The sequence below is a fragment of the Pyrus communis genome, chromosome 13 (genome assembly GCF_963583255.1).
Source record: "Pyrus communis chromosome 13, drPyrComm1.1, whole genome shotgun sequence".
In the NCBI taxonomy this organism is placed as follows: domain Eukaryota; kingdom Viridiplantae; phylum Streptophyta; class Magnoliopsida; order Rosales; family Rosaceae; genus Pyrus; species Pyrus communis.
In genome coordinates this window covers 3175894-3190320 of record NC_084815.1, presented here as the reverse complement: position 1 = coordinate 3190320, position 14427 = coordinate 3175894, and the positions used below count along the sequence as shown (strand labels likewise).

At 35.0% G+C, this 14427-nt stretch overlaps 1 protein-coding gene across 1 annotated transcript; it reads left to right on the top strand.

Annotated features, from left to right (window-relative positions):
• The first annotated feature begins 5469 nt into the window (after positions 1 to 5469).
• Positions 5470 to 9778, top strand: LOC137712742 (uncharacterized). Its single transcript, XM_068451892.1, has 4 exons — positions 5470 to 6126; positions 6900 to 7043; positions 7184 to 7870; positions 8367 to 9778. Exons 1-4 carry the CDS (start codon positions 5755 to 5757, stop codon positions 9453 to 9455), a joined length of 2292 nt encoding a protein of 763 aa, XP_068307993.1. The 5' UTR covers positions 5470 to 5754; the 3' UTR covers positions 9456 to 9778.
• The last annotated feature ends 4649 nt before the right edge of the window (positions 9779 to 14427 follow it).

Below are 14427 nucleotides of genomic sequence, written 5' to 3'. Positions count from 1 at the left end.
AGGAAGAGGAGTAAGAGAAAAAACCGAGAGAATGAAGAGAACGGATTGGAGAAGATACGAAAAAGGTAAAAAAAAAAAATAAAAAAAAAAAGGAGAGACAGAAGAAAAGAAAGAGAGAGATAGATTTGGAGTGAGAGGGGAGGAGGGAGAAAAAAGAAATGAGTGAGTTTAAGTTTAAAAATTCTAAAAACTCATTTTTTATGTTTTTAGATAATAAATTATATTTTTGAGTTAGTCTTGAGTTCAGTTTTTGAAATAAGTCCTACCAAACAAGTTTTTAAGACCGAAAATTTGAAAATTATTTTTGAGTTTAAAAAGTTAGATTCAAGTAGAATACCAAATAAGCTCTAAATAATTTACTATAATCGATTCTGTATTGTTCAAGTTGGCATAGGCACGGTTCGGTCTTTTCAAATATTTTTCCGAGCCCTAGTATAAACTAAGAAATACTTGGAAATCTCATATATTATATATATGTCTGGTCAGGCCCTATACATAGAGATGAATCAGATGATGAGTACATATTATCTCCAGATCTAAAAAAACTAAGTTTACAGATCAAATAATTCGGATTATTGAAATTTGATACAGCCTAAAGATCAAATGATCAGGACTGTTGAAATTTGATTCAACGGCTATAATTATTATAACTTTTAGAAGGACCTCATATTTGTAATCGTTGAATCAAATTTTAATAGCCCAGATTATTTGATCCTTAGAATCAGTTTTTTTAAATCTGAAAAGGATCTGTACTCTCGGATGATGGCCACTCAACGGATAACCTAAACATTGTAGCTGCCAGCTGGCGAAAATAAATTATGGATTACAAAATTTCCAGTTGAACATTATCTTATTGAGGATAATTATTAAAAAAATCAACTCACGTCCAAGAAAGAATAAAAAGGTTTATTTTATAGGTAAAAAGTTGCTCTGTACCTTAATTATACACATGTGAGAAAACGACTCGCATCAGTCATTGATGGTACAGCGGCCGGAAAATTTGTTGGGAAACGTCTCCTATGTCCTCTTAATTATTCGAGTAGTAATCACTTGTGCACAGAAGGTATTCAACAAATTTAATTAACACTTCAATGACAGAGTTAGAATTTTAGCTTATGAGCTCAAAAGTTTCAATTTGAAACTCTACTAATCATGTGATGAGCAATTGACACTCGTTATTTTGGGTCTGCTATGGTATCGTCATTAGCATCCCTTTTTTAAAACCTAAACCCCAAACCTTTTTGACTTCCTCTCTCCCTCCTCTTCAAAACTCACAAACAACGGATTGCTTGAACAAAGTAGGACCCGCTGACCTCAAATCAAATCCGCTAAAAGAAATTAAACTAAAAATGTCAGATTGGGGCACCGAGCGTACGAAAAAAAACCTTGAAAATCGTAACCATAGCACTAAAAATGTCAAGTGGGCCTGTGAGCAACGTCGTCCCTTCATTGCTCCTCCTCTGCAACACTTGGCAACGTCTCTATGTGTACTAAATGGCTCGGTAGATGATTATAGTCTACCAACCATTCGACGAAATGCCACACTAAAAAAATTACAAGTTGCTTCATCCAAATTTTTTTTGTGCCTAGTGTGCAAAATTTCCTTTCTAACTCTCCTTAGTTTTGGGGATCCCCTACTGCGCATCACTTAGTACTATAAATAGGTAATGTTTATTTTATTGGTAAGTAAAATGTCTTAAATTCAATAAGCGACAAGTTTAATTAATATAACTTTGCCTTGAGAGCATGAGACAATGAAGTTTGTTTCAGTTTGAGGCAAGTTACAAACTCAGAGCACTTCCACCCCTCTCAAATAGCCTAGAGGACGGCGGATTAAATCAACTCCCTCCCCACAAAACTCCTCCACCCCATTCCAATCCACTGGGATCTAGAGGAGCCTAGTTGCTCACCTAGGCTAAAATTGACTAGCCTAGCCCCTAGGCCATATAATGCAAGGATAATATAAGCTATAATTAAAAATTAATACTAAAAAATATATATAATTAAAAATTAATAAAAAGTATAAAAACATAATTAAAAATAAAAAAATTAATTAAAAATACAATAAATATAAAATAAAAATAATATTTTTATCTATAAATACCTAACTATGTTTTTTTCACCTCACACCACATTTCAATATATTCAGATACTTTCAACCAAGCTTTATTATCATCCGAAACTAAAAATAAATTATTTTTATTAATTTATATATAAAAAAAAATTAATACGAATTGTCTGGAGATGCACGGAGGAGGATTGGTTTAGGGTGGAGATGCACGGAGGAGGATTCTCTCTCCTCCAAATTTCTCTCTCCTTCCCTCCTTTCCTATTTGAATGGTGATGATTATGCCACGTCAACATCTTATATTGATTTTTTTTTTATAAAGATAATAAGACGAAAAATAATGTGTGAGAGAAGGAGAGGGAAATGGATGAAAATCGGAGAGAAGAGAATCCTACTCCGGAGATACACTTGAGCAGTTACCATCCATTAAGGATAGTTACTATTCATTTAGGGGATTGAATTGCCTATTGCCTATGTGCTTTTTAGGGTGGAAAAACTCTGATAGTAACAACTTGGAGCAGTGATTGCAGTACGAAACAAAAACATATTCTTTTCGTCGATAATAGTTCTGCCCTCATAGAAATATCTCCGTTTACAAAAATGAAGGGACAAAATACTTGAAGGCTCCATCATTCACAATACATAAATATTTAACTAGTAGAGTTAAAAAAAAAAAAAGGAAAAACATATATTTTAGCTATATTCACAGCCGGCGTTGCAGCTAGCCTAAGAAATTACAAACAAATTAATAAACACCCCTCAATTACTATGGTGATAATTTCAATTAAGGACGCTAATACAAGATCATGTGTAATATGTAATAATTGCGTTGTTACACTTCTTCAAATGACTATGGTTGAAGAAACAACCCTCAATTACTAGCTCCCTTGTCTTGGAAATAACTTGAATGTGGCACAGATTGGGTCACGTGATTAATAAATACATGAGCGACTCAAAATCAGACTGATGGAACAAAGATATTGCAAGTTCATTTGTAAATTATTGTTCATTTGATAATATGCGGAGGAATTTAAAACTTCGTAGAGTATGTTTTGTTTCTTGTTTACTTGAGTTTTTTTTAAAGTGTTTTTAAAATGACTGAAAGCGTTTTTGGTGAAAATATTTCTTAAACCAATCCTTAGTAAAAATTCAAGTGAATCTTGAAAAAACACTTTAAGTGCTTCTCATAAGAAGCACATATCTGATGTTTTTTTTTCAATAAGCATTTAAAGTACTTTTGGAATACAAAATCTATTTCACCAGAAGCGTTTTTAGTTATTTTAAAAACACTTTCAAACGAGCTCTTAGAAGTAAAAGCAACTTAAGAGCTTAGATTTTTGCTCTCAAACTATAATTCCCCAAGTTATTGTACGTCTGTGATAGTATTGCATGGAGAACGATTCTCCCCTCTTTCTTTTTCCCTCCTCTTCCCTCCCCTTTTATTTGAACGGTCACGGTTAAACCATGTCAACATCTTATATTAATTTTTCATAGAAAAAAAAATACAAAATAGAGAGTGAGAAAAGAAAATAAAAAAAGATGAAAATAGAAAGGAAGAGAATTCTAATCCCTATTGCATACGATATAGTGTTCACCAAAATGTGATAATTTTTCTGTCGATAAAAGAAAAGTTGATAGGGAAAGCTGAGGGTAGTGTAGCATTTTTCTGTTTGTTACATATTTAACATATTTTGGACATACTTTTTCCTCAGGCCTTCCTCCGTGTGTGAGCTAGAAAATCGAGTTATTCTTCCAGTAAGTCGGAAAGTTTGAATTTTATGAGTGATACTAATTCTTAAATTGGACTTGAAATGTCTGTCTTTTATAAAGTATTTTAAAAAGCTCTGCATAGGGTCGTTTAGACATACTATAATTTTTGCAGTAAAACTCAAATTTTAGGTCCTATATCTACCCAAATTTGCTCTACCCTTGGACCAAATATGAGTTTTAACCCAAACTCATTTTTCAGACAAATTTAATTTAGGATTCCTCTTGGGTTAGTGGGCTGTCCCACCATATAAGTGTATTTTTTTTAGTTTTATATTTATAAATTCATTGAAACTAATGAGTAAAATCTAATATGATCAAATCTAACAGTAAAAACAAAGGATCTAATACTCCAAATTTAAATCCAACGGCTAAAATAATTAAAAAAAAAATAATCTTCCATGTGTTTCATATTCTTTTATAATGTTTCACAAGTTTCATGGTGTCGGTTTAGTGATTTTCCAATATTTATTGGAATCTAAATATTTTTAGGTTAAAATGTCTATAAAATTAAATTATGACAGTCTACATAATTTTTTTTTATTTTTAAAAGTTACTTAAAAACAAATATCCTAAATTCATTCTTTAATAATCTAGGGTTAAAAATTTAACGAGAAGGTTGGAGCAGAAAAACTGTTTCTGGTTTAAATGTTTTAGGTTTTAATCCAAATATTAGAGATGGTTTTAAGTTTGCTCAGATGCTAAGCAGTTGGCTAGCCACAATTAATCTCTAGATGTTTTAAAAATAAATAAAACACCTAAGTCTTATTTGTATTATTTTATATATGAAAATCAAACTCATCTGAACAAATGTGAACGAGTTTGATTTATTTTCAGCATGGAGATCTTTAAAAAAGAAAAACAACTAAGAAAAGCGTGATGCATTGCCAAGTCAACACAAGAGAGAGTATGCTGCACAACATTTTTCCACTTTAACAACCCCAGGTGACATAACAACCGCAGTGAGACAGTAGACTTTGAAGAAAGTATGGTGTGCGTGATAGCCAAAGTCAACACGCCTTGTCCTTAATACGGTTTTAGGTTGTATACGTGAATTAAATCAGTTGATAAGGATATTCGCTTCTCTTTTTTATTCTAGTTTAACACACTTTATTGATAATATTTATTTTTTTTATATATTTTTTTTATGCGAACAATAGTGGGGAAGAGAGGATAATCAAATTCGGGACTTGAAGTCATGCAAGAGCATCCTTGAAAAAAAAAGATAGTGTTTTTTACACATTTTTTTCACCTTCTACACATCCTTATTAATTTTGACAATTGATATTTTTCAATCTTTTTGATAAGAATCAATACAATCTTTATAAGGTTCCTCCTCCGAATGAAATTCAATGGGATCCAGAGAGACCATGTCTTGGTTCATAGGATCCCAAGAATTGAAAGAGGTTTGTCAGAAGTAAAAGTTAGTGTGCGAATAATTACAAAAAAAATTAACGTTATTAGGTTTGTTTTACGGTATACGAAATACCGGTTATCGGTACAGTGTAGAGAGTATAAACTCTAGAGTAGAGTGTGACTATTAACCGTAGGTGAAAATTTAACCCAAGTAAACAAAAAAGGGCCCAACCCAACTCAACCTTTTCTCCTACACTAGCAATACAGGCACAAAATTTTCCACATTCTAAAATCCACTATACTTTCTCTCTCTAAAATCCACTCCCTTTCTCTCTCTAAAATTTCCATACCAAAATTAACGGCATATTCCTCTCTCTCTGTTCTTCCTCCCAAATTTTCTCGGAAAATCCTTCACTGCAAACCCAAGAACCCATCAGAAACATTTATTTTCCCGGGAACCAAACAGCCCCCAGAGAAATTTCTTGATTCAGATTAAGGGTTGCTTTCCTCAAATTTTCTTTTCTGGCCTTGGTGGGTCGGTGGGTAGGGACTGATTCAAAAGAATGGTGGTGAAGATGATGAGGTGGCGACCGTGGCCGCCTCTGACGACGAAGAAGTACGAGGTGAGGCTAGTGGTGCGGAGGCTGGAGGGCTGGGATCTGGTGAGGGAGGGTGCAGGCGGGGCCGGTCCACAGGACCAAGAAAAAGAGGACAAGTGGTCGGCGGAGATTAGGTGGAAGGGATCCAAGGTCAAGGTTGGGGCTTTGAGCTCTCTCCGGCGCGCTGTGGTCAAGAGGAACTTTACCAGAGAGGTCGAGGCTTCGTCTGAAGACGGCGTCGTTTCCTGGGACGAGGAGTTTCACAGCGTTTGCTCTCTCTCGGCTTACAAGGACAATGTATTTCACCCTTGGGAGATCGTATTTACTGTCTTTAATGTAAGTTTCGAATTTTCGCTTCGATCTTTCTCAAATATTTTTTCTTTAATTTGAAATTATGAATTAAATTTGTGATTTTAGAGAATTTATTATGAAATTAGCTTGAAATTATGAATTAAATTTGTGATTTTAGAGAATTTATTATGAAATTAGCTTGAAATTATGAATTAAATTTGTGATTTTAGAGAATTTATTGTGATATTAGCTTGAAATTAGAGACATGGTTTTGTGAATTTAAAGCTGAGATAGGTTTTTTTTATTTTTTATTTTTTATTTTTTTATATTATTTTTTGTTGTTGTAATTATAGTTGCTTTCATTTGATTTGAACGGATGATTTGTTTTTAATTTTTGTTCATGGTTGAAAAAATTATTCTTTGTGTATAATCGGAGGGTTGGATTTGGTTTTATACAATTAATTTGGTCAATTTTCGGCTCATTGACCGGAAGATCTTTCACTCGACTGAAAGTTTACTGATTGAGTTGGGGAAGGGTTATTGGAAATGATATCCTGATCCTCAAGGGGTTTTTTCATCCCATAAGTTTTACAAGTGTATGAATAGTCGCTTCAATTGCGCATTTGTTGGTTTAAATTGCTGCAAATTGTAATCTGTTTTTCACTTAGGTTGGATGATTGGTTTGAATTCAGCACCTCTGTACTCAGAATTGGTTATTTTGTTATGGGTTTTCCGTGATTTGGTGCGCAAAGCAGATGTGATGTTTTGTAAACTTTGATTACTATTTTGTAGAGAACTAAGGTGCAATTATTATACAGGGTTTGAATCAAGGTGCCAAAAGTAAGGCTCCTGCTGTTGGAACGGCATCAGTGAACCTTGCTGAATTTGTGTCGGAAGCTGAACAGAAGGAGATTGAGTTACACATCCCCCTGGCCTCATCTGGTTCTGCTGCTGAACTTTGTGTATGTTTCTCCCCATTAGTGTCTAGTTCTTTCTTCTTCCACGTATGTTATCCTTTCTCGGTAGAATTAGTTTGGTTCCGCTGCTGCTTAACTCTTTGAAGTTCTACAATTGCTGATATCAAGTGATGCTAAACTTTCAGATATCACTCAGCTTATTGGAACTGAGAACTGCTCAAGAAATTACAGAGCCAGTGCAGAGATCAATTTTTCCTGTTCAATCACCTCCTCAGTCAGCAGAAGCTGTATCTCTAGAAAAAGATGAGCTTTCTGCTCTGAAAGCTGGTCTTAGAAAAGTAAAGATTTTCACAGAGTACGTATCTGCCAGAAAAGCAAAAAAGCCCTGCCGTGAGGAGGATGGTGGTAGTGAGGGCAAGTGCTCTGCTAGGAGTGACGATGGTGATTATAATTATCCTTTTGACTCTGATTTGCTTGATGAATTCGAGGAAGGTGAATCAGAAGAGGTCAAAGAGGATTCCAGTGTTAGGAAGTCTTTCAGTTATGGCACGCTGGCTCATGTAAATTATGCTGGGGGGTCAATTTACTCCAATATGAGAATCAATACTGAAGGTGAGGACTGGGTTTACTACAGCAATCGCAAATCAGATATGGAATGCTCACAAACTGAGGAGCCCACTGCACCGGTGTCTGAGCTGCCTGCAAGTTCAAAACGAGGCTTACTATCTTGGAGGAAGAGAAAGTTGAGCTTCATTCGGTCTCCCAAGGCCAAAGGAGAACCTTTGTTAAAGAAGGCCTATGGTGAAGAAGGTGGTGATGACATTGACTTTGATCGTCGGCAGCTTAGCTCTGATGAATCTCTATCTCTCAGCGTAAGTATCCACTTCTAAATCTTCTCGTTATCATGGTTTACTAAGATGTTGGTGTTGTGGTATACTCATTTTGCTCTTCAGTAAAGGATAAAGAGATTGAAAGCTAAAAGTCTCATATGGTGTTTTAAAATATTAGATAGGTTGTACTGTCAATTACTCACCACATGGCTAATTAGTTGAAGCTTGATTACTAAGTATGTTGATTGACTCAGGTTTAGTTGTAATTTGAATTCTGAATTTCCTTGGAAACATCTCTCTTAATGCTTTTCTGTGCGAAAATTCTTGTGCAAATCTCTCAACTTGTCCTGAAATTTACAACGAATTAAGGTAGTTGAACCTAGACAAAAACCAACATCCAATCAAAAGTGTCTGAACATAGCTAAAGTATGAGACGTGTTTATCATTTTCAGCATCTAATAGTTAATTTCCTCTCAGAATCTCTTAAAAATAAAAGTTAGTTGCTTAAGTTCTGATTATAATTAATACAATTTGGCAGTGGAATAAGACGGAGGACGATTCATCTGCTAATCGGTCGTCAGTGTCTGAATTTGGGGATGATAATTTTGCCATCGGCAGTTGGGAGCACAAGGAAGTGACAAACCGCGATGGACACATGAAGCTTCACACCCAGATCTTTTCTGCTTCTATTGATCAGCGTAGTGAGAGAGCTGCGGGCGAGAGTGCTTGTACAGCTCTGGTTGCAGTGATTGCCGATTGGTTTCAGAATAACCAAGAGCTCATGCCCATAAAGTCTCAGTTTGATAGTTTGATTCGGGAAGGCTCATTAGAGTGGAGGAATCTCTGCGAAAATGAGACCTACAGGGAGCGATTCCCCGACAAGCACTTTGATCTTGAGACGGTCCTGCAAGCAAAAATACGTCCTCTTTCTGTAGTTCCAGGGAAATCATTCATTGGGTTTTTCCATCCTGAGGTTGTGGACGAGGGACAATTTGACTTTTTGCATGGTGCAATGTCCCTTGATAACATTTGGGATGAGATTAGCCGCGCTGGATCAGAATGTGCTAGCAATGGCGAACCTCAAATTTATATCGTCAGCTGGAATGACCATTTCTTCATTCTCAAGGTTGAAGCTGAAGCTTACTACATCATCGACACATTAGGGGAGAGGCTCTATGAAGGCTGCAACCAGGCCTACATCTTAAAATTCGACAGCGACACGACAATTTACAAAATGAAAAATATTGCACAATCATCTGATGATAAACCGACAACCAGTGATCAGCAAATTGTGGCAGCAGAAGCAGGAGAATCCAGGAACCAGCAGGTCAGTGCAAAGGAGTATGGATCTACAGTAGAGGCAGAGATAACCAAGCCAGAGGAGCCGAAGGAGGAAGAGGAGGTGGTGTGTCAAGGGAAGGAGTCCTGCAAAGAGTATATAAAGAGCTTTTTGGCTGCGATTCCAATAAGGGAGTTGCAGGCGGATCTCAAGAAAGGACTAATGTCGTCCACACCTCTCCATCACCGGTTACAGATTGAGTTCCACTACACCCAGTTACTAAAACTGCTGCCGGCTACTCCAGCAGCAGAAATGGCCGCGGATGCTTCACAAAGTCCCCAACTTTGAACAACAGAGGTTGCGGCATAGGAGAAACGTAAATGGTAGGAAGTGTGATTACCCTAACTGTATTTTCGCTTATATTATCTTTTTTTCTTTCAACTGAGTGTTCTTAATGGGATCTGGATTAACCGATAGGAAACCGGTTAAGCGTTTTGAGGGTCATGGGTCTTCTAAGTTAGGCTGGAAAATGGAAGTGTAAGTGTCCACTGTTTCGAGATTAACTTGCTTATTCTCACTGGGAAATGAGTAATTCTGTAACATGACCCTGTAAATTGTAATTTCACTTTCAGTTGACTGAGCTCTGACTTCTTATCGATATCGAAATCTTTTGGCACATTTCTTATCTTATTTCCTTTTTGCATTGGCTTTTGACTTTTGCAGTTTGAGGTAGTGAAAATCCAACTATTTTGTGTTCTGCAGCTACTTTCTTTGTGATTTCAATTTCCCATGTGATTTCTGAGAGTATTTTTTATAGGATTGAATTGCACCAATAGTGACACACCTTGACCAGAATCAAGGCGTGCTGGCTGTCACGTGAGAAGGAGAGAGAGAGAGAGAGAGTGTTCGAGACAGAGGGTGGTACACGGGAGAGGATGATGGGGATGAGGGTGTGTGTATAGTCCAGATGCAACCAGCCAAACAATAAAATAACCATCCCAAAATGACAAATAACCACCAAGGGCAAAATCGTCATTTCATACCTAAGGTACAAATAATCCGGGACGGGTTGTCACAAATAGTCCCTGTAGTTTACTTCGATTTTCAATTTCGTCCTTATAGTTTCATTCTGTTGGCTCCTTTAGTCTATCCTATCAAATAAGGCAAAATTTCTCCAATTTTGGTTTTTGAAATTAAAAGATGTGCACAAAAATTAATGGAAAGATAAAACTTGGTTTGTTTGGAAATGTAGCCAGAAACGGTCTTGGTTACTAGAAAGCCTTGATCTAAATTGAAAATACAACGAACCTACACCGACTCAAATGTAACAAAAAATAAAACATGGACGAAAGTGAAAATCCTAATAAACAACACTGACCGTTGTGCAATTTTCTCCGTATTTTATTGATGCCTAGATATTCCATTCTCTATGTTTGTGGTAAAACCAGATATTCCATTCCCAAATTTGGTGCATCTCATTAGCTGTAAAGATGCATCGGAAACCTTTTCCCGAAAAAAAAAATATATATATATATATATATATATATAAATTAAAATAAATAAATAAATAAAAATTAACCAAAAAGATGGATGATGAAACCTTCAAGTTTTGGTGTTGGAGGACATGAAAAAGATGCTTTAAAAAAACATGCACGCTGTCTTGGAGGAAAAGTTGTGGTCTGGAATTGGTTTCCACCTCTAGGGTACTACTATACCTAAAATAATATGACATATTTGTTAGGGTTAGGGTTAGGGTTAGGTTTTTGCATATGGCATAATAATCCAATCAAAGGCATGTGGTGCACGTTGAGAATCTATGGATTGTTGGTACTAGTTTTTGTCATTGTTCCATGTTGTTTGGTTCAACTTACCCCACGTACATGTCACTCAAAGCTTGGCTGAAAATGTCATCAAATCTAACGGGAGAGTGAATTTGAACTTGTGAGTTTGTTTGTGACGTTATCAGATAGAAGTGAGTTGGTGATTGAATTAATTAAAATGAATGTCGTTTTATTTGATAAAAATATGACCTGTAGGATTTCAAGTATGAATGCATGATTCAAATTGATAGTGTCATAACACATAACATAAACAAAATGTTCAATGATTTTCCATTAAATTTCACATTTATAATCCTTATTTGGCCTAATCTACAAAAATGACTACCACAAACTATTTCACTATTCTATTTCAATTTTAATATAAGCGATATTTTATAGTACATTTGTTTAAATTACGGCGGAGATGAATTCAAATTTGGATCCAAAAAGAGGAAACACACTGCTCTAACTAACTTAAACAAGTCAAAATCAACTTATTTATGATATCTTTTAGGCAATGTATATAGCATAATCTAAATAGACGTTTATTGATACTATATTCTAAAGTACAAATATCTCGTCATTCATATTATACCACGCGACTGCTTATATTAAGAGATCAGGATACAACAGTATTTTTTTGGCCGGTTCCTTTGCATTTTCAAGTCAAATTTCGATTTGTTTCTTTTGATAATTACCATGTGATGGTCAACTTCCGGCTGTAGCTGACTTCTGGGCACTGAAGAAGAAAACAAACAGAAAGGCCAACACAAATGCCTTGCTGAAGTAAATTGTATTTACAACACAAATCCAACAGCTTGAATGGAACAATTGACAAAATGTTAGAAGGGCCATCAACATAATGGATATGGTTGAGCCGTATTTTTATATTTCTCAGTCTGTGAAAAAAAAAGGGGAGGATTTTTCACCTACTAAGTTTTTTCTTTTGACAACTGATAGTAATAGTGGGTTAAATTGTTAATGTTAGATAAGAGGAAAAATGGTAGAAATTGAACTTGCACCAGAGTGCACAAGCATTTCCGCCACTGCAAAACGAAAAAAGACAAACACTTTAAATACAAAGCTTTTAATATTTTCTCAATAGGGACCGATTTATGGGCTTGAAAGTGGGGTTTTTTTTTTTTTTTTTTTTAAATGATAGATTTTGTTAGATTAATTGGGATTTGAACTCACACCATTTAACACCTTACCACCACTGTGGTAACTGGTAAAAGACCACTTACAAGTGGTTGGTGTTAGAGGATTGCCTTCGCCTGATATATATATATATATATATATTTTTTTTTTTTTTCTATCTTGTAATAATGTAGCTTTCAAGTTTAATACATGTTATTTAGACAGATTTTTTAATATTCACAAAATTCACATATATTCTATGTGCATTTTTAAGATGTTATTGTAAAAAAAAAAAAAAAAAAAAAAAAATTAATACTTACAATAAATGAATATTACAGTTAAAAAATGGCCGAATTTTTCAAAGCATATTTTTAGAAAAGTTGCTGAGTAATACACATATGTCTTTATGTACTATACCCGTTCCATAATTTACTAATTATGATTTAAACATAGCATGTTTATCAAATCATTCATGCGAATATGCCATGCACTTAGGGGAAAAAAAGAGACAATGACTTCAAATTATTGTAACAAAAAGATAAGTATTTATTAGAGATGACGTGAAAAAAAATGGGAAAACAACCAAAAGACAACAACAAAAACACACACAAAGGAAGTACGTTACCACTTTTCTGTATTCTTCAGGTTTTTATTGGTAATCTGCATGTAAGTAAATTGCAATTCAAGGAGTGAACGGGCTTTACCAAGTTTTGTAAACGTCATAAGGAACTCCAACATCACCTCCATTGTTGCTACCTCCAAATTGCCCACCTGCATCACTTCCACCACTGCTATTTCCAAACAGTCCGTAAGGCAGTCCTATTATATCTGTTTCAGGACCTCTTATGCTACCATCATAAGGCAGATTCCCCAACACATTATTGTTACTTCCGTTAGCATTCAAATATTGCAGCATCCCGTAATCCATATGCGGTGTCGGTATATCATACAACTTCCACCATCAGTCACACCGAAATTTTCGTAAAACGATCCCATATTGCTTCCTTCGTTGTTCCGGCTAAAGTTTTCACTTGACATTCCAAAATTACTTTTGGCATAACCTACATTACCACTAAAATTCTCATGCATCAACCTCGTATCATTTGGAACATGAATATTAGAAGTATTGCCAAAATATTCATGCAGTGACGGCCCCATATCGCTCATAACACCATTGTTACTACTACCAACAGTGGTCATGTTGCTAGCCATGCTACTACAACCACCATAATTAACCATGTTTTCGATCTGCTTCCCCTTTTCTTTTCTCAAATCATCAAATAAAGACTCTATAGGATTCCATCTATTCTAAAAGCAAAATTGGAAAATGAAACAAATCAGCGGTGCAAGTTGTTTTGGTGAAAAGTGGTTATGCATAAAAGTTAAAAAATCTATTACGGTTTTTCCTAATTAGTAACATATTTTAATTTCGTATATAGCTACTTTGCGCAATTTGTTATTATTAAATGCGGTATATAAAAAAGATATCTATGCTATCTAGAAGCCAATATGTATTTTAAAAGAATTAATTGTATGTATTATGCTACAAATTAACTTTATTTGTAAGGAAATAGGAGTGTGTTTAAGTTACTTTCAATCAGGATGACTCAAGTCTAAAGGGCTAAAGGGCCAAAATAGTATTGATTTGTATAAAAATCATCTCCATCTGAAAGTTAGGCTAAAATTCAATGAAGCTCATCAAGCCAAAACATGGTTGAAAGGTATCGGGCTAGCCAAACTTAGCCAAATTTTAACAAAAACAGTATAAACGAGAAGTATGACGCGCCCACAACCCGATCTGCTTTAAACCATGCCTAATGTCAATGTGTAGGCACATTGTTAAAAATGTGATGAGACCCTCATCCCCTTGGGGATGAATGTTCCATACCATAAACCAAATGGACTTGGCCTTCTTGTAGGGGTGCAAAATATGTTAGGGCATCTCCAATGAAAAATGTGTATTTTGCACTTTTGGTCGGTCAAAAAAACTCTCCAATAAAGAATGTAAAATCTACATCTTCGCCAAATAATGTAAATTAAAACTTCAATATATATATATATACATTTTTTTTTTTACATTTTTTGGTTGTGGGTCATGCCAATCAAAGAGAGAAAATTAAATAGAATCTCAAATTTACACCTCTCTAATTGGAGTAGATCTCCCATCTACTTCCGAAAATGTAAAATGAAATGTAAATATAATTTTTGCATCTTAAATTTACATCTCACCATTGGAGATGCCCTTAATTTGATTGGTATCTTTTCTCTCCTCTTGCCCATCAAAATACAAAAGAATTGTGACTAAAAGTTATGAAACTTAAAGCCACTGCTACATTCTTCTTCCCTTATAAGTGAAAGATTTT